Source organism: Diadema setosum, chromosome 10 (genome assembly GCF_964275005.1).
Source record: "Diadema setosum chromosome 10, eeDiaSeto1, whole genome shotgun sequence".
NCBI lineage: Eukaryota > Metazoa > Echinodermata > Echinoidea > Diadematoida > Diadematidae > Diadema > Diadema setosum.
Window position 1 is genome coordinate 8904243 of NC_092694.1, and position 20212 is coordinate 8924454.

The 20212-nt window shown below is 39.6% G+C and overlaps 2 protein-coding genes across 2 annotated transcripts; one reads left to right on the top strand and one right to left on the bottom strand.

Moving 5' to 3' along the window:
* Positions 1 to 2591: 2591 nt before the first annotated feature.
* LOC140233719 (uncharacterized) lies at positions 2592 to 4020 on the bottom strand. The gene is made up of 2 exons (XM_072313819.1): positions 3139 to 4020; positions 2592 to 3066 (listed from the first exon to the last, which is right to left on the bottom strand). The coding sequence occupies exons 1-2, from the start codon at positions 4018 to 4020 to the stop codon at positions 2740 to 2742; spliced, it is 1209 nt and encodes a 402-aa protein (XP_072169920.1). The 3' UTR covers positions 2592 to 2739.
* A 12616-nt stretch (positions 4021 to 16636) lies between these two features.
* On the top strand, positions 16637 to 18343 carry LOC140233720 (uncharacterized). The gene is made up of 2 exons (XM_072313821.1): positions 16637 to 16841; positions 17613 to 18343. Exons 1-2 carry the CDS (start codon positions 16637 to 16639, stop codon positions 18341 to 18343), a joined length of 936 nt encoding a protein of 311 aa, XP_072169922.1.
* Positions 18344 to 20212: the final 1869 nt, after the last annotated feature.

Below are 20212 nucleotides of genomic sequence, written 5' to 3' on the forward strand. Positions count from 1 at the left end.
TACTACTACTACTACTACTACTACTACTTCTACTACCACTACTACTACTACTAATAATAATAATAATAATAATGATACTACTACTACTACTACTACTACTACTACTACTACTACTACTACTGTTACAAAGTTATACTGTACAATCAAAATACCATCATATGATCCTGACAGTGGTAATCGTATCTACCATCAGTATCACTATGATCATAATCACTGTAACAAAATAAACGACTGTACCTAAAAGGTCGAACAAAATCAAAGTACTATTCGAGTTTACGGTCAAGAAAATGCAGTGGTTGGCAAGTATCTATAATGTGTTGTATTCAGTCGTAATTAGTATAGCAACAGTGATAACAACAACAAAGTCACGGCAATTCTTGCTCATAATATTGCCATCTTCAAGGTACCATTACATACAGTGGAACATTTTCCCTTCACTAAATCTGTTTCAAAGATGAATCGCCATTAAAGGGTCTACTCCACATTTGTTTTGTAATCCCACAGAATTCCTTAGGCCGGTAATGTAGCAGTAATAGAAAGGATACCGAAAATAAATAAATTAACTCTAAGAAACCAACATACCATGAACTGTCATCTCAGATGAGATTCTGTCGAATTCCAGGAGGATTTGAGAAAAATTTGATCATGGCTTACATCGCATATATGGCAGAATGCACTGCGATAATGCCACACGTCATTATCTTTTCGTATTTTTAGATAATGGTAAAACAATTGAATGACTAGAGTCCGGCATCAACGGAGAAATTACATTTTAGTAATACTCATCATACGTTTGAAGCTCTCTCATCAGTGAAGGATATACTGTTCGAATGTGAACTCATGAATGTGAATATAAGTTCGATAATAGACAATGATAGATGAATCACAAATTGCGTTCCGCAGTCAACTATACCCGACCGGTTACAACAAAATAGCAGTGAGGTCCTACTACATTGTACGTCACATTTTCAGATTTTGGAGAGACAGATACAGTACCCAAGAGGCAGATTTGTCATGCATACACTCCGAGGGCTCAGAAACAACGGCGTACAGTTTAGGGGGATCTAATTCGCAGAAAGACTTAACAACAGGCTTTAATCCCTCACCATTACCATGAATAGCGATATGACGTACATTGGAAGAAATCAACAACAACACACAAATTGTTTGAAAAAAAATTGCGTCTAAACGTGGACCATGTGTGTCGTCCAGATTTTGGATAATTATAAATGCGCAGGGCAAGTCCTAATAGTATATTACATTACATCAATTTGCGGGTTTTTTTTTCTGACACGAGCATTGTTTTATCGGAAGAGTGACACGGGCAGTTCTCCAGCTTCATCACTGATGTAGTTCAGTTTGGTTACATGTTTTGTTTTTTGGCCGGTCCGTTTTTGGAAAGTGGTGAAAACAGCGAATTTCTTGCAAATTATCTTATTCCGTGTAGCATAATAGGACGTGTGAAAGAGTACGTGGTAATTTTACCCTAAAGTTTAACATTTCATTGCGGTTTTCTTACAGTTCGATCAATTCTACACGTCAAGACCTTCACAGTTACATTCCCACGATGTGTGTGGTATCTAGATCAATAACAGAGCTTATAGATACTGCGTTATCCTTGGATGCGATGTCAAAAGCAAATTGTCCAATACTTCTTGCATTAAATTACTTGAGAGTACAAAATACACAATAATTGCTCGAGCATTCGGCTACTAGTACTATTGCCAAATGACAAAATTGGTGCCCGTCTAACAGACAGAAAGTGACGTGCTAGGCAACAGCATTATAAAAGCAACTATGAAAATTGATAAGCCATTATCACTACACCACGGTTACTGCCACGTGAGTTTGTTGTAAAGTGTGGAAACTACATGCGATTAGCTATGAGAAGAGATAGGCAAATGACTTTTCATTATGACGATGACAGCTCATTTCTTATGGACAGTCGGGATCACACAACAATTAAGTATTGTATTCTAATGCTAGGCACATTTCGTGTTGTGCTGAGGGGGACTTTCAGCAGGACATTTCATTGACATCATAATAAATCAATTATACTGCCGACATTATGGTACAAGCCACACACTACTTTACGCAGAATCGTGTGATAATGAAACGAGTCGACTCCATTCTTGCTAGTTTGAGATACTTGCGATTAAAGCTGCTAAAAAACAGAGAAAAAAAAAGGAAATATGGGATTTTTTAAACCAATGCTTCTAGAATATTCCCTAATATGTAACAAGTTAAGTATCATTGGAATGATCTTATTTTGCTGTTTTATCTTCAAAACTTTAAAATGTTTGAAAGTGCCGCTCAACCCATTCTGCGATGAAACTCTTCAATTAATACAACCTCAAACATTACGAAGAGTAGCATTTCGGCCTTTTGTTGAATTACGGCACGATTCTAACATGAGTAAATTGTGTGTGTGCTGCTTTCATTCAAAGTTTCACGAGTATACTGTTACATTGACAGCAGGAATGAGAACAATTCATTTCATGATAACATTTAAAGATATCCAACATAAACACCGCTGCTAGTTCACCTTCGGATTTTTCTGTGTCATCCATCGTACTCATACGCATTGCCATTCGAGGTCTCGTGCACAAAATGTCATCACCACTAGTATTTGGCAAGAATTCGATACCAACTAATACGACACCATCTAATATCATTTTGCGTTTTCTCCATCCTACGTTAGAGTTTCTATTTTCCGTCATCGTTGCTAGGGTGGGAATGTCATCTCGTAAATACAATTTGTCGAGTCTCTACCTGAGGAAAGCGGCTAGCCGTGACGTCATTCAGGTAGTTTCCGATGCACGCGTTCGGCTTCAGCATCGACGAGGCCAGGCCTCGGTGAATCCTGTTCTGCATCCCTGGATCCCACAGATTCCGCGAGTGTCTCTTCCGCTTCGGTCTCCGCTGGCCGGCCTTGTGCTTCGGGTCCTGCTTCATGCCCATGGTGAACCACTGGTGGATTTTCGTGCCCATGATGCCGCTCTCGGACGGCGTCAGTTCGTCGCTCTCGCTCTCCGGGCGTTCCGGCTCCTCCTTGATTTTCGTGTCCTCGCGCACGAAGGAGGCGTACCTGTCCGTCGTCAGGCGCGGAGCTCCCCGCAGGACCGTGGACGAGTTGGCCGCGTCGCGCGGGCTACTTGCGAGTTCGCTTTTGGACCTATCCTCTTTCTGCTTGCGAGAAGCGGGGACAAAGACCATGTTTTTCGCCTTCTCTCCTCCTCGGGAAAATAGCGACACCTTCGACGTCGTCATGATTCCCGACGCCTGCAGACTGTGCGTCCGCATCCGAGGTAGATCCGCTATCGTCTTGCTCCTCTCCATCTGTGGCGCCCGGGCGTTCAAGCTTGTCTGTGAGGCGCGCAGAGCGGACGTCGATTCCGGCGAAAGTTTCACGGAGCTCTTCACCGTCATCGAGCGCGACGACAGTTCGGGACAGAAGTTTCCGGACGTGAACGCCCGCGACAGACCCGCCGCGCCAACGGTGCGAAAACACTTGGGGTGAGCATTATCTGCAATGATGGCAGCGCGAGAATTCTTGGACTGCATCGCTATCGGGTGTTTGTCGTGATCTGGAACGTGCAAGGTGAGTTTAGGAGCGACGTGGCTCGCAGCCCGCACTTCAATCCGAGGCAGACTGAATTCCCCTGCCAGCTCGTCACCATCTCCTTCCAAAATAACGCTTTCAACATAGCCATTGCTGCCTACAGCATCCTTCTTGGACTCGGCGGCACTCGCTATTCGTACTCCTTCGACTGATGGTAGCACAAGCTTGTCCTTTTCTCGCGCACGGTTGCTACTTCCAACACGGGCGCCGTCATCTGCAGTTGTCACTGATGGTAACTCCACCTTAACCATGTTAACCGAATCCGGACCTGTCGCATCTTGGTCATTGCTATCGGCAACATTGTCTCTCTCTTCCGCCTCGTCTCTGATTGGCCCAGCTGCTGCAGGGGGCGGAGACTCCGGCGGATCAAAGGGAATTTCTTTGTCCTCGGTCGACATAGTTTCAAGATTGTGTAAGGCGTGGTTACATGAAAATGTTCACAGGGACTCTGTCATTTTGGAATGCATCTCCTGACAGAAATCTAACCGCACTGATGTAAAAGACAATGCATTGGACAATGAATTGAAGTTTGCAGTTTGCAGCCGGAGAAATGGATGTTTGTTTGTGGACATCTCCCAACTTGTGATCTATTTTTCCACCACGGGTGGTCGCAGAGTGAACTCAGGTAGAATTCTGCGAATGGAAAAAGAGACACAATGTCATGACTAAGACGACAACAGAGACTTGACTCTTTAAACGCCTCAACTTCTCAACTATAATAAACAAATGCGAAATTAATTAAACAATGTGAAATCAGAAGCAACCAAAGCTAGATAGTGAACCAACTAAAGACAGCAAGAATTATAATGATTAACAGAGCGGAATCAACTAACGGGAAACAACCGAAAGGAAAAAAAACAGGTAGAATAAAGACAACGCAATTAACATGGGAAAATAAAGAAACATCGTAAGAAACAAGGAGCTAAGGAAGCATTATAAAATCATCCCATGCCAACTCGACTCTTTTAACATGACATTTTTATCCTCATCATCATGATTATCATAATTATTACGATTTTTTGTTACAAATAAGAACTGATCACAGAGCGTGGCATCACAGTGTGAGAACCAGTATGCTGTCGTCTCATTCGATGGAAAAATTCACGGATGCACAAAAGACGTCAGCATTTACACTTCATTGTCACCATACTAACTAGAAAACTTCACATCGACATGAACAAATGGGAGTAAAAAAATATCAATAATAAACTAATAAATTTTTATACTTCTTCCAAATAATGTAAACAAAGGAAGAGATCTTGAAGTTCATTGATACTCTTTTGTTCCTTAAAATAAACAAAAAGCACTCCAAATTGGATTTAGCGTACTGTGAAAGGCGTATGAGAATTGCTTTTTTTTTTCTCTTCACATTATTATTTTTTATCATTCCATCCCAACTTCGCAGCATTGTGCCAGCATGTCTTCAACTGACATCTTTACAGCGGATGATAGTGAGGTTGTGCGCATGTCAGTCATAACTGCAGAAAAAAAAAAAAATGTTTCCTGCCAGGTTACGATTGCCGATGGGAATATGTAAGGTGAAAGGTTACTCCTATGGCACGTCATCCACTTCCACTAAAGAAGAGGGGCAGTTAAATTTCATGCACGTATGAAACGGGCAAGCACCCACGAGCACGGTGCATACATCGTTTCGTCTTCTCCTCACCACTTCACTACCCTCCGCAATGCCCCCCCCCCCCCCAAAAAAAAGGCAGCGTCCGGTAACTATGACTACGAACATGCGCTAACCTTCACCCGCAGTGCGAACATGATACCTCCCTGCTTCCGTCTGCCCTATATTAAGCGTATCACGTATTCATCTTGCCTGTTCCGAAACGACTTTCTTCTGCTGCTGCCTGGGATGGCTAAAGAATATCGTTGGACATGATATCGATTTATCGGAACAAGGGTGTTGTTCTGTTGACAGTTGGCATTGTGTTCGGCTGTGAATCATGATGCAAAACATAAAGGAGCAATCGATACTCCCGTTGAGCATCGTAACGATCAATGTCGAAAATATTGTGCCTCTAACTCTCAACACGTATCCAAGAAAAGTTCGGTTATGATCCTGGGGTTTACTGTCAAACAACAGTTTGATTGAATTCTTTGAGACCTACTACATCATGATCATGGTGCGTGTATTTGAGCGCAAATGATTGTATCTCCATCATATTCCCAACTCCTGAAGAATTTTCATTATCAATAACTGCTTGGTGAAAACATTCAAAGAGTGATATTATAAATGTATTACTATTAAAGCAGCAGAATAACACACATCTCTCTACAATCGCACTTATTAATGTTAATTAACAGTAGTCTTGTATTAGGTTTCAACGACTTTGGCGAAAGAGTAGTGGCAACGCGTTTTAGCAATATTCATTATAAAAAAAAACGCAGAAGGGGGAAAACAAACAAACAAACAAACAAGAAGTGAGACAGGTGATGAAAAAGCGGATAGACGGAGAAGAGAGAGAGAGAGAATGACCTTTCAAAGAGTTTCCTGAAAATGATCGACTCAGCATTGCTCAGTGTCCGGCATTTCTACAAACTGTGGAAGTTTATTGCAAAGTCACAGAAGGTGCCTGCAGTACATAAATAAAACTTTTGTGCTATCAATTCCCAGCATATCCCCTATAGTCTTCTCATCGTCATGTTGCACTGAGCCCTTTACTATACAGTATACCCCCTAGCCTATCCTTCGTATATACCCCACCTTCCCACCTTTTTCAAATGATAATTGATTGCCGCACTCCTCCGTAAGGTCACGGCATTGTCTTTGCGATTTCTTCCAATTCTTCGTGGTGAAGAAAGGGGTGGCAGACAGTAGAATGACCGAATGCTGTCTATGACAATTGAAAGATGGCTTTATGTAAGCGGTGTTTGTGGAGAGTAGACGTAAACACCTATTGAAATAAAGTGTCAGTGTGTCAGTTCACGTTCTTCTGTTATAACCGATTAGTGTGTAGTCTGTTTGTCCAGACGTATTATTGATTCATAAAGTAAACATTACTGCGCTCTCCATATGCACTAGCTTGGGTGTCGTGTATTAAATTTCGATACCCATCGTTGTTCGAGTTTGACTATATAGGGGGATACCAGACTGGCAAACTATTGAAAAGTGGGAGGTGGAGACAATAGGTGATGACAATGGTAGTCTAAAATATGTTTCACTTGACAGATATGGATTAAATGTGAAACGTCACACGACGGCATGTTCCACCTCCATGCAATTCAGTTATCGATTCTGTACAGGTTGTTATATTTTGATACGATTACGGGGATGAAACAAAGTCGGGTCTGGTGCAAGAGACTATAGATCTCGTTGGTTACCGACCCCCTTTCTCCCTCTCAATCCGCCCTCATTCCCTTTAGGTGTGCTCCTCTTTTACCCCCCAAGGTTTGACCCTGCTCGTTTGCAAAACTCAACATCAATGCCATGCAAAATAAAACATATAGATAGTCTATGTATCGGACCGTCAAACAATGACCGTAGGTTGTAAAAATATATAGCATCTGGTGGGATGAGCGCATGTTGACAAACATACGATAACAAATGAAAGAAAGTTTCTGTGAGGATAATGTCAATAAAGGGTGTATCAACTTCCAATTTCATGTTTCATAAATTTCCGTCCCTAAAAATTGACGAGGTTTTACTGTGTTTTCTTTTTATATATCTATATGTATCGGTGACAATCGTGTTGCTATGATACAGCTATTGATGATGGTTTCTGTGTGTATGACAAAAGATCATGATGATAGTTTGGCGGAAAATTAGTGACTGAAGTATAATGGTCATTAACTGGGGGGGGGGGGGAGGATATAAGCAAACAAAACGGAAACGATCAAAGGCGCCATAATTGCGATGAAGCGCTCGTACTTTAAACACAGAAGTCACACCGGGCTGGTATTTGTGAATAGACCTATACAACATTACGCGAAATTATTATATTCTCATATAATAATAGGAGACTTTGTCAAAGGCAGATAGATGCTCCTCGACCGAAAGAGAAAATCTTAATAAATAAAGAAATACATTAAAACAAACAAATCAAAACTGGAACAGTTTATTCATAAGTATAATAAAAATGTATTTAGTATCATAATTGAGTGTATCAATACTCATGCTGAATGTGTAAGGGAAAGAGAGCAAAGTATGGCCAGGATGCGGAAATTTAGTCTAAAGTTAATTAGTTTGCTTTTTGTTAACCAAATGGAATTATATGAATCTAGGGAAAGATTTCGAAATAGATTGTTAACGTCAGCTTATCGTGGAGATCGCAAGTAAGACAGGCTATCGACGTCGTGATCGATATTCACAAATCCTTTAGATTCGGTTTCCATGGTAACAAGAAGACTGTTGTGGATGTTAATGCTCTCCGCTATATATAATCTATTATCACTGCTTCGCAGGCTTCGATAAGCAGACACAAGCCGTCTTGCATTAAAGGAAGCCCGAGTGTTTAAGCTTTTCTATAATACCGACATAGTGCGTCAAAATCTCCGTTTTGAATTCTGATGGATCGAGAACAATGTAATGCCGGAGCTACTAAGAGGCTAAAGAGACCTATCAGTCGCAGATGAGGCTTTGACAAGATTATTTGTAAAGTATAGAAATACACTCTGGACGTAATAAGTAGGGAAAGTATTTCAATTCCTCCCGGGGAATCTAAACATTTACGGGAGACTCTCTCTCTCCCTTTGTTTGTCTTTTTCTTCTTTTTTAAGAACGGCATAATCTCGTGGAAACAAACTTACGGTGGTCCATCGCAGTCTCTTTGCAGCCGACAGTTGTTTAGTTGGGTTTTCTTTTTGTAATCTTTTATTGCTCAAAGAACTATCTGCTGGAAACAAAGCTGTTATTCTCTGACATTCATGCGCATAAAAGAAAGACAAAGGAAGGAAAATTATCAAACAATATTAAACAAGTCACTAAAGAAGAAGCTATACTACGTTACTGTTTGTCCACATACACATTTTCTCTTCCATGATGATATACATTTTCTTTGCCCTATCATATCCAACAATATCCTTCAAGATAACCCAGAGTCAACGTTATTTCTAAGTCACTTTTGCGAGTATTATTCTGCGTTTTCAACCAAGAACGGCTTGCCATGATTAAAATGAATATAAAATTGATTTTAAACATCTCAAGTTAAACAAGCGCTTAATGAATCCGAGTTTAGAAGATAGATCCTTATTGTTGTTGTTGGTTTTTTTTTTTTTTTCATTATTTCGTTTTGCATTGTTCTCCAGCTCGAAAAACAATAGATTATTGCCACTTGTAAACGTGAAAACATTATTTTTGCACCTTTAACGATCCAGGAATTATAGGAAACATCGTATTTTTGTTGCAACATTCGAGTTTTCACTTTGTCGATATCGGGTTTTCTTCTTTTTTTTTCACAAATCGTTGTGGCCGGAAACATGAGGTCGACAAGACCTTAGCTGTTAAACATGATTTCTAAACTTTATGCATTTGGACAGGCTGTATACATACAGAAAAAAAAGCTTATCCTGCATGTTTTTGAAATGCGCCGCTCGTTATCTTACCTCATTATTTTTTCTTTGTCATAATCTACTATTTTCGGGAGATGTTGTTTTTATGGTTTGACACCGAGGCTATGATATGTATCGCATGTGCACTAATGCCTGACCGTTTACTCTGCCGCTTTATTTTTGCGATCAAGATTAGGTGGCGATAATTTTCGTGCGTTGTTAAATTCGCGGTCCAACAGTGATTAGCGAAATGTGAGAAAATTACACCCTCGCAAAAAAAATAGCAGATTTTTGTAGTATCTTTTATTTCTTTTTTTCTTTCTTCCTTCAATCGCATATATGTTTGTGAAACGTGCTATATAGATGTGGTCTACGATATTGTTACCTAGTTATGTTATCATACCTTGGAAATCATTCCTTGTAAGTGGTCTGTTTAAGTTATCATTGACCTTTTTTCCTTCTGCCCAAACATTATTCTCGCAAGGTTTATTCACGGAGCTACATCTGCCATATTATGAAGTGCCCGCAATATACCATGGAGCTACGGTTGTGCGTTATCATTTTAGAGTAATCATCAGTCATTATTTTCTATAGTTAACGTTGAGATGTTGATTTGTCATTGTTATAGACTCATAGAATGTAAGTCTCGTTAACTGTACGATATACCCCTCTCCCTACACCGACCCCCTTGCATATATCACAGCCGAGGAATAAGAAGCTCTTGGGGTGTTCTAAGTTGTTGTTTCTTTTTTCACAATCGCTATCAAATGTAAAATGCTGCTCATCAGAACTACAACAGGATGCTGTGGGTAGTAACATGTTGAAATCAAAGTAAGGGCCATAATTGTTATAGACATCGCACAAATCGCAGTCGAGATTCAACCACCGATGATTCAACTCGAACATGAGACACCCCGAAAAAGTTGAAGTTAAGAATCTATAGCACTTAGAATCACCCATGGTATATAAAAAAGGACAAATAAACAAATGGAATATTCCATGGTTGTGCCACGAAAAGCAGCGAAAAGGTGGTAATAAGACTGTGTATACAACCAATAATTTGTTGAACTATTCTTGCTTGAAGTTGAAAGCGAAATCAAAGACTTGGGACTAGTTGCATTACCCACACGACATGCATGACTTACAAAGCTGATGAAAACGGTCCGCCAGCTTGACAAAGGCGGCACAGGGTTGGCCTGGCGATGGAAACATTCACACCTCCTCGGCAACATGCATTCGGCGTCAATCATACTTCTGCTCCCGGGGCGCCGGCTGGTTGGTTTTTACCAACTCGCACTTAGGTGTCGTTAACAGGTGCACAAAGTTCACGTCAGCTCCATGGAGGTTCATTATATTGCGATGTGTTTTATCAATCTTTTGAGTAGCTCTTTCGTGGCTCAAAACGGACAAATTTGACTGGATCTTGACTTCGAAAAGCGCCGTTCCGACTAATTCAAGTCGCCGTGACTATCTAATCCTCGACCACATCAAACTGAGTCCGAGCCTCTTATCACAGTTTACCCAAACCTACAATGCGCACGTTTCGGCTGCTCCAATGAATACCGATTAACGATCGATAGTGCAGGTAACAATCAGGCTAGAGAAAAGAGTTGGAATTTCGTGTAGCGCCACCAGCGCGCGGCACCAAGCTATCTCATTGATCAGTGAGGACAAGCGTGCCAGTCATAGTATTCGAAAAGGACGCCTAAGTCTTTATTCAAGTCTATTCTATTTACTAGTTAATTGTCCTTTTTCTATGGGATTCTGCGAGGCGGGGGGGGGGGGGGGCGTTATAGGCCATGATGAGCCATGTAAAACTGAAGCCAAAATATTTACCAGTTCAGAAGTAAATGGATGTTCTTTATTTGAATTTATTCGACATCAGGCTCATTTTCACAATGATATTAGCATTAAAAAAAGATAAGTAGCTGTATTCTTCTCACTTGTGCTGCTGAATCACATTCTTTGTTTTCCAACATACAATACAATACAAATACAATACAAGTCATGTATATCTTTTTTTGCAAATCATTTTTTTTTTTTTTTTTTTTGCAAATGTTTGCTTGTGGAAGTTACTATATACGTACTTTTTTAGAACACTGTCATTTCGTATCCGTTAGATGTCTCAGCACTTCCGTTGATTGACGTGACTTTTACATAACATGGATGAAACAATTCATAGTTTGACTGTTTTAGAACAATTGTTCCATTATTGAAATAAGTGGAGAAATGCAAGAGAATAATATTTTATAACGATGCAAAGACGCATTTTGTCTCGATTAAAGCAGAAAAAATAACTTGAATGCATCAATGCAAGATTATTCCTTTCCCCATATCATTTACAGGCGTGATGATGGTTGATTTAGGAGGTTGGTTGAATAATTATCAAAGTCATTCAAATCAAAATGAACTCATCAGAATGGTCAGAAATTAGTAGATCCTATTACAATTTTTGCATAGAGTGCTATGAGTTTATAATCCTAAAGGAATACGTACAAGGACTCGAATGCCCAAATTCCTAAAAGTTACTATGATAGTAACTCTTGCAAAAATGGTAAGTGTCACGGTAATGACAAAAACTCTGCATCCTGGTTGGTTGTTGCTATACGAGAAGTTGCAATTCTTTCCATAGTAGTTGCTATCCCCGAGCATCTTGATGGGACCTTGATGAATCGTCCCTAACGGTTTAAACAAACAATAATGAATAGCAAAAATATAACCATGGACGATAAAGACAGAAGTTAAAATGCATATTTGTTCTGCATACCCTGCAAGGTACTCCCAATATGCAATAAAAATGATAAACTAAGTCTCAGGAAGATGCTCCTTCAACAAATTAAAGCGATATGGGACCCCTTTCATTAAAATATGTTAGGATGTCAACTCTATGACTTGCTGGAATGGCAACTTCTCGTAGCAACAGCCAATCAGGGAATTGAATGTTTGTCATTATCATGACAATTCACATTCCTGCAAAGTCTTATCATAGCAACATTTTATGAAATCTACTAAGTCTCTCTTGAAATGAGGCTACTTCGTTCTCCTCCATTACTGTGATTATCAGAGCCGATCAGCGATCAACGATAGCAGACAATACTAGACTGGTAAACGGTCCCCTGCGATATCCCAGAGCAACGAAACCAGGTGGGGGGCGCTGTTAACAATGGGTCGAGACCATAGAAACTGGAAATGGCTTTGACGGCCCATGTAACACTCACAAAAGTTGTTTTCAGATAGTGCTCACAGCTAAAAGACATGTCATTGTATCAAACCCGCGCCGCGGGATAATAAAGATCGTGTACTTCTATCGATCACGTCGTGTAATGAGCAAAGCCGCGCTTTCGAGAGGCCGCGTGTTAATCTATAGCAAGCTGCTCGTAATCATTGTCTTGTACAACTTTGCGAGTACACAATGACAACAAAAGAAAGTCTTCAAAGGCCGTCATTAAAGGACGTTTTGACCACAGCTTTTTAGATTGAGCCTTGTGTTTATGGAGATGATTGTACTATGATAGGACCTCGTATAGAGCAACACATTAAAGCAAATTGTTATCTACCCCACTGGTCACAAAATACTAATTATCGCTGTGTGTGAGAGTGACTGGAGATGCATTCTAAAGATGTACTTTATGGAAGCGAGGTGCTCTCACATCGAAGGATGTATAACAGTGTTTGATGTGTCCATCATGAACGCAATGACTATGACGGTTCCATCATTTCACACTTGGTCTTTGCGGTACGTTTCTATCAGTCCCTATGAAATGATGTACCCTGTTGGCATGAGTTTAATCCCTTTATTGCATAACGAAATTTGATGGATCTAATTATCATCAAGCAAGAAAATGACCAAGGAACTGTGATTCTGTCCTATTTTCTCGTTAATTATCAATAATATTGATTAAAGGGATCGTACAGTTTTGGTTGAGACCTAATTTTGGGTTTCTAACATTTTTTTTTTTTTGGTGAAATAATGAGAAACCTCTTATGAAATATGAAAGAGCATGTAATTCTACGAGGAGTTCAACGTTTATTTGATGAAAATTGAAATGGCTGAGATATCCAGGAAAGAGCGATTCTAATAAAGTGTGGGACCCACACTTTATTACGATCACTTTGTTTTACTTTGTTTTGGATGTCTTGGTCATTCCAAATCCGATTTTCATAAAATAAACTTTGAATTCCTCTTAAAATTTCTCGTAAAAAAGTGTTTTTTGGTATCTCACAAAAAGTTAAAAGCCCAATTCTCATCTCCACCAATACTGTACCATCCCTTTAACTTACTTGTACTTTTACAATTATTCGTTTTCTCTCAGTTATTCATTAATTATATGCCTTATGTACTTTGTCATTTCCTGTAAGTGTAAACTCATTTATTTTTTTTTTTTCATTCAGTTACTAACCCTATTTACTCATTCATTTAGTAATTTATACCTATCTATCTCAATACGAGAGATGAAAACTAGCAGATTTTCTTAATTGCCAAGTAAAATCATCCTGGAAAAGTAAACTTACATTGTTTTTGTTTGCTGAGCTAGTATTGTCCACAAATGAAATTGCAGTAATATGATTACCTGATTATTTTTCTGACCAACTCAGCGGGCAGATGTTTGAAAACCTCATACAGTATACATTCATCACGTTCAGCTGGGTTATTTATACATTTGCCGAATATATACAGCACTACTCACATAGACCGACACTGCAAAAGGTCAGGTAAAATTTCCCAAATCGTCACCCTACTCCTACTTGATATCGGTTACATGATATTGACGAAATCAAGCTAAATTTAGTATTCATTGATTTTCTCATGCTCTTTTCCTAATGAAGAAATCCTTTGTCGGTAATGTTAGCGCGGCGACAGGAATGACTGTCTGCCGCGCAAAGGTGTGGATTTGACATTCATGAGGGGTTAATGGTATATTCTGCCCTCTGGTGATAGGTAATTGTCAAGAGTTGGATGCTGTCGCCATAGAAACGACATCGATGATGTTGCTGGGGTGTCGGGCAAGTGACAGAGAGAGATGTGTGTGTTGGGGGAGGGGGGAGGGGGAGGGAGAAGGTGAAGGTGGGGGTCGCTTTATATAGCTATGAAGACTATTTATACACTGTAGTGATATATTAATTAGACCTCTGAATGACGATGTCACTATAATAATTATTATTATAATAATAATAATTATAGTGACATCGTCATTCAGAGGTCTAATTAATATATCACTACAGTGTATAAATAGTCTTCATAGCTATATAAAGCGACCCCCACCTTCACCTTCTCCCTCCCCCTCCCCCCTCCCCCAACACACACATCTCTCTCTGTCACTTGCCCGACACCCCAGCAACATCACCCCAGCAACATTATAAAATGCCATCTATAAGTCAATGTACATAATTATTATTATGTACATTGACTTATAGATGGCATTTTAAAATCGCTTATAAGAATGTTATGTCTAACCCAGAATGGACATTACTTTTAGGGACCTTCACAGAACTTACACTCTATTCCCGTTGATGTCCATTTAGTCGTTATCTTGAAAATATACTGCTTTTTTAGATACATAGTACGCTGTTGTTTTCATTCCCCTGTGCTTAATCACTAGACCACATCACACTCTGTTGAAATGCATATTGTATGTTTCTTACCTAACAATGATGGCTTTGTTTGTGATTGTTATTGATTATTGTATGTTATTGTTAGTCACGTGATCTGGAAAAAGAAAACAGTTTACTTTGATAGATTAGTTGCTTTTTATTTATTCATTCATTAATCACAACTCGTTGACAGATTGCCCTATAACACTGACGCAAAAAAAAAAAAATCGAAGCAAGGACCTCATTAATTAGATTAATAGCTTCACATAAATTTTGCAGTCAATATTTCATGGAAACAGTGCTTCTCACCCGTCCGCCAGAGATCATTTATACACAATTTCAGAACTGCATCGGAACAACTACATGATATTTGAATAGATACATATACCTCAACCTTCCTCGTTCGCCGCCATCAAGACTTTAATATACTATACTATGTAAAATATTTATTCTTTCGAATTTTCTTCCCATGCTTGTCAGACTGAGAACCATCATCATTTTATAGTCTCGTGTTGTGCAGTTCCATTTCTTACTTTTAACTATCTTCATCTTTTACTGTGAGCAATATCATCATGTTTTGAGATTTTATTTTCGTAATCTTGCCCTAGTAGAGATAAGCTAAGTTACAAACTCATTGTAAAACTTTTCATCTTTTAAGTATTCGTATATCTGTTAATTTGAATACGCAGCTAGCAATAAAAGAAAACAACCAATGATATAGCTGTACAAACTCCTCTGGTAACAAAATTACACGTGGGCAGTCCCGTGCAGTTTTGCCGTTCCCTGACGATAACCAACTCACTGGCCTTTTATGATCGATGGCAGCCCCGTTGATGTGTCGTTGTCAAGTGGAGGGTGTTGCTCCAGAGTCTCCCACAGCAACGCGAGAGGAGGAAAAATAAAAGAGGGAGGAAAAATGAAAATGATGCCTTGTGTAAATAGCAACGAACATCTGCCGATGACCGATTATCCTTTCATCACAATATGATAAATCCAATATCACTTCGGCTGGGCAGAAACTTATTTACGGGATGCACGATTGTCTCTTTCGGAGCGCTATATAGGACGGAAAAGTGACTGCAAATTTTGTGAATTACTGATGCGATTGTGTTTTTGCAGCTATCGCTACAATCTTTTCTTTTAATGTTTGGACTCATTTCCTCCCAATTTTCGAAGGATTCTGTTTCCAGAGCAACTGAAAGAGAAGGAGCAAAGTCAACAGTTCTGCTTCATGTGATCTCAAGTCAGCACTTTGATATACTTTTTGCGCGGCAAATTAACCGTGAGTACTGAGCGAAGGTGATTGTAATTCTCATCCAGGGTCAATAAAATTCGGCGCACGTCGTCTACGGTGTCTAGAGCATTACAGCACTCTCAGGAAAAGAAATCACAAATTCCAAATAAAGTAATCTTTACAATTATCTTGATTTCCATCATTTCACCTCGAAACTTTCCTGATTCTACGAAGAAGTAAGGATTTCCAGAATGAAGGATCCAGTGAGCATGTAACATTGTAAAATTATCCCTCAGATCATCTCGGATACTACATACAGATCAAACTGCCTGAACTATGGACGGATATTAGATCGTGACTGTTAAAAATCAAATCTATTCCTTTTACAGCTAGTCGTTATCTTTGAAATGGTTGCATAATGCCTCACAGCGAAATAATGTACATGTGCACAACTTATGGACATAGCGAAGCGTTTCAAAAAGTTACTTTAGACCGGTAATGATGTTAAAAAATGTTTCATTAGGAAATCAATTTCTGAGCTTGGTTCGTCAAAATTTAACCATCAAAAGATAGTAACGAACTTCCGAAGCTCTGACCAACAATAACTGAAAGGGAAGACATCGAAATAACTCAAACAAGACAGTGAGAGCGAGATTCAAGAGTGTCGGAGAGGGAAAAACAAGGTATACAATATGGCAGCCACAAGCAGTGTGCAGTATCCGTCTACACACTTCAGTTCCAACATTCTCAGCAATTACAGTAATTTCATTCTTGGCGGAAGGGGCGGCAACGGCTTCTCAGAACTAGCGAAAAACCAAAAGGTGATCCGCCTGGCTCTCCCGACAATCGAGTACGGCGATTCGCTCTCCAGACATAGCCCGTGGAGCAGCACCTACGGTAAGAGGATACTATGATTTAACCACCGATCTTCTTGCACGAAACGTCCAGCCTGCATCACCTTTATACGAGATGAATAAATTTCAGGTCTAGAAATGTTACGTAACTGATTCATGGGTGACGACCAACTGCTAAAAAGGCAATCATATAAAACATTGTATCAGAGAATTATGGAACCTATAATTATCTCGTCTATACAGCATAAAAATAGTGTGCCCATAATTAATTTGTGATTGTCAGAGTTGGAAGCACGAGACGTTCACTATTTTTAGATTATATATAGTTAAAGAAAATTCACGGGAAGTCAGTGAAATGGATTCGCGCTATATTTGTATATCAAAACCTGTGCGTGCCCTGTCATGCACTATTGATTATGAGTGTATAATTATTATAATAATGATTTACGTGGTATATCGTATACCATTATGTAAAGCGATGGGATTAGTTATACATCTGCCACTTGAACTTCACCATGCATTTGATCTACTTAGAATACAGCAACGAAAATACAATACTTTTACAACAGAAATGTCACGGGAGTGGCAAACTTTAAGCTTATACGCTTTGTAATGTTTGAAATCAATTATTTCTTCGGTATAGTTTCTATACTGAACCAAATAAAATGTCCATTATGTGCAGAATATTGATAATAACATTTTGCCTTTATATTTGCCTACATGCTGTTGTGTCTATGGACGATGATTTCATAAATCCTTGTTTATTCGATCAAAAAAAAAATCATAATGTATTTCATAAATTATTTCATTACAGACTTCAACGCATATCAGCACAATGTATCGCGACAACATTACAGTGCATCATTTGGAAGCGAAAGCATAAACGCGCTAACAAGAAATCTATTGGACGAACCGCCACAGACAGCGGACACCAGGGTATCGGAAAACTTAGCCAATCTTCCTCCCTGCTATCTCACAGGAACTGCGTCAAAGACGGCAAGGCAAAACGGTCCATTATTTGACGACACTAAACAAGATTCCTTTGAAGAACGGTACGCCGATGCGACTAAGAATAGCCGAAAGATGCCGGATTTTCCCGGAGTGCTGGCGAGTCCCGCTCCGATGTACAACGATCGACGCGAAGAGCACGCGAAACGCATCAGGTCCGTCCGAACGGTGAATCGTCGGGACGTCCGATGGTATCCGAACATTTGCGAAACTTTCGAGCCCAACTGGGACCGCACATTCACTTACTCCAATACGGATGTTACCTTCCGAGAGCGGATAACCGGGTCGCCATCAAGGGTCGTGTCAACGGTCACCCAGCTGCCGAAGATTTTCAGCTCGAGAACCAACTCGAGGGATAAGTACATCGTGAAGTGGCTGCATTCCGTTCCGGATAACAACCCCTTATACTCCCAAAGCCGATGCAGCACGGCAGTAGATATCAAAAGCAATTGCCAGACGCCATTATCACTGAAAACTGTCGATTCCTACTTCATAGACACCAGTATGAAGGTCAAACACTCAGAGTTCTCCCAATAAGCTGCCCTTCCCCTTTTTATGACATGCTTGATAGTGACTGTAACTTGCAATAATTGAAGTTAAAAGGACAAAGGAGAGTTTGGAGTATTCATGTATGTGAGTACAGAACGTCTTTATCGGCATGAACGGTATGACTATGGCTCTGATCGTTATGGGATACATTATCCCGTGAAGAGGGCCGACATCTCGGTGGAGATACAATTTTTCTTTAACTTTTGTTTACAGCACAATAAGGCAATCTCCTTTGCGATTTGGGTATAGCAGTATCAAGGCGTTGAAATCTTGACTGTAAACACTGGTAAAAGCGCAAAGCGTGCGATAATATGGCATGATCGCATAAAAAAAAAAAAAAAAAAGAATCGTCCTTTTCTAGTATTTGGCAGTTTCGGCGCGGCAGCCATCACTCGAGGACAGGAGTAGTTCAGTTCGAGACGTCACGTATGGAAAACAATGTATAGAAAATATAAAGAGACTTCCACAAATTTCATTTCTATGAAAAGAGCATAATTCCCTCGACTACTAGGTGGCACCATTTCCCTGCTTTCTGAAAGAGGAAAGTCAAGTGCTCTTTCACTATTTTAGAAATTGTCCTTATATGATTTCTTTATATCGTTGTCCATACATGACGTCATAATGTGCTACAGTCTTCTCATCCAGCTATGGCTGCAACAAACTTCTTAAAAATCCATAACTTTATATGTATTGTCCGGTTTTCCTCACACTTTGCTGATTGTTATGTTCTGGAGCTGCTGCAGATATTACTGAATTCCCTCATATCATATATATTTTGGGTTTTATTGGGCAGTGACGATAAAGTGACTTGAAGGTGTCCCACCACTGCTACTAGTGAGTGGACTCGAACCCCACACCTCATAATTACGGATCCTTGACGTGGTCCACCAGATACAGCACACAACTGGTTCTAAGTCTCTATCCAATGCAGCTGCATATAATTATTTACGATGTGTAATATCAGGCGAATTGTAATTTTTCGTTTCACCGTAGGGAGCAGCAATACTATCTTGGGACTTCCGATTACAGTTTTCCACTGGTGTCGTATGCAATTTTATGCAATCAAAATCACCTATTGTGTGTTAGATAGATTTGTAATTTTCATATTTGTGAGGATTCTTGTGTAGTGTGTTACACCAAGATAGATTTGTGATTTTAATATTTGCAAGGATTCTTTTGTAATAGTTAACATTTAATGTGTATGACAAAGAATGGTATTAATATAACTTTAACTAATAAACAATATTTATGATAGAAATACATGTACTCTTAAGAAACTAGAGGGAAAAAATGACACCGTAGTTGACGTCATGACATTGTTGACGTCATGACCGCATGGCACATGTGTACCTGATGATAATATGATCCACTGTCTTTCAAATCGTCTTGAATTTCTTTGTATACTTGATTACTTTCATCAAATCATTTCCTCTGTAATGTAGGGGAGACTTAGTTTCAAGTATGCTTGTCTTTAATGGGTGGACTCTGTGGCAATAATACAAGACAGCATGCTGTCATACATAATCTCTCTTACTTCGACTGAGGCATTTGATTTCGGTCCACAACGTGAAGACAAATATGAATATTTTTAGTATCTTCATCAAATGTATCACTATACAACTTGTGATAATACACAAGAAACACAGGTACATAAAAAAAAAACCTTTCACAGCCCGTCAGAATAGTCATTCCGGTGCCGTACAAATGCTCTACATTACATAAAGTTGTACCGCTACACTGGCAACCCCTCCCCCCCCCCCCCCCCCACACACACACACATAATTATGATGTAGTCACACTAACTTAATTCACGCATATTAGTTCTGGGAGTTTGATCTACACGTATAATGCAGTGTA

Excerpts from the sequence above, each read along its gene's own strand:
- LOC140233719 (XM_072313819.1), bottom strand. The coding sequence starts at position 4,020 with ATGTCGACCGAGGACAAAGAAATTCCCTTTGATCCGCCGGAGTCTCCG. Across the intron at positions 3,067-3,138 it reads CAAGTAGCCCGCGCGACGCG|GACACGAAAATCAAGGAGGA; the intron begins GCCAACTCGTCC and ends TTCGTGCGCGAG.
- LOC140233720 (XM_072313821.1), top strand. The coding sequence starts at position 16,637 with ATGGCAGCCACAAGCAGTGTGCAGTATCCGTCTACACACTTCAGTTCC. Across the intron at positions 16,842-17,612 it reads CCCGTGGAGCAGCACCTACG|ACTTCAACGCATATCAGCAC; the intron begins GTAAGAGGATAC and ends ATTTCATTACAG.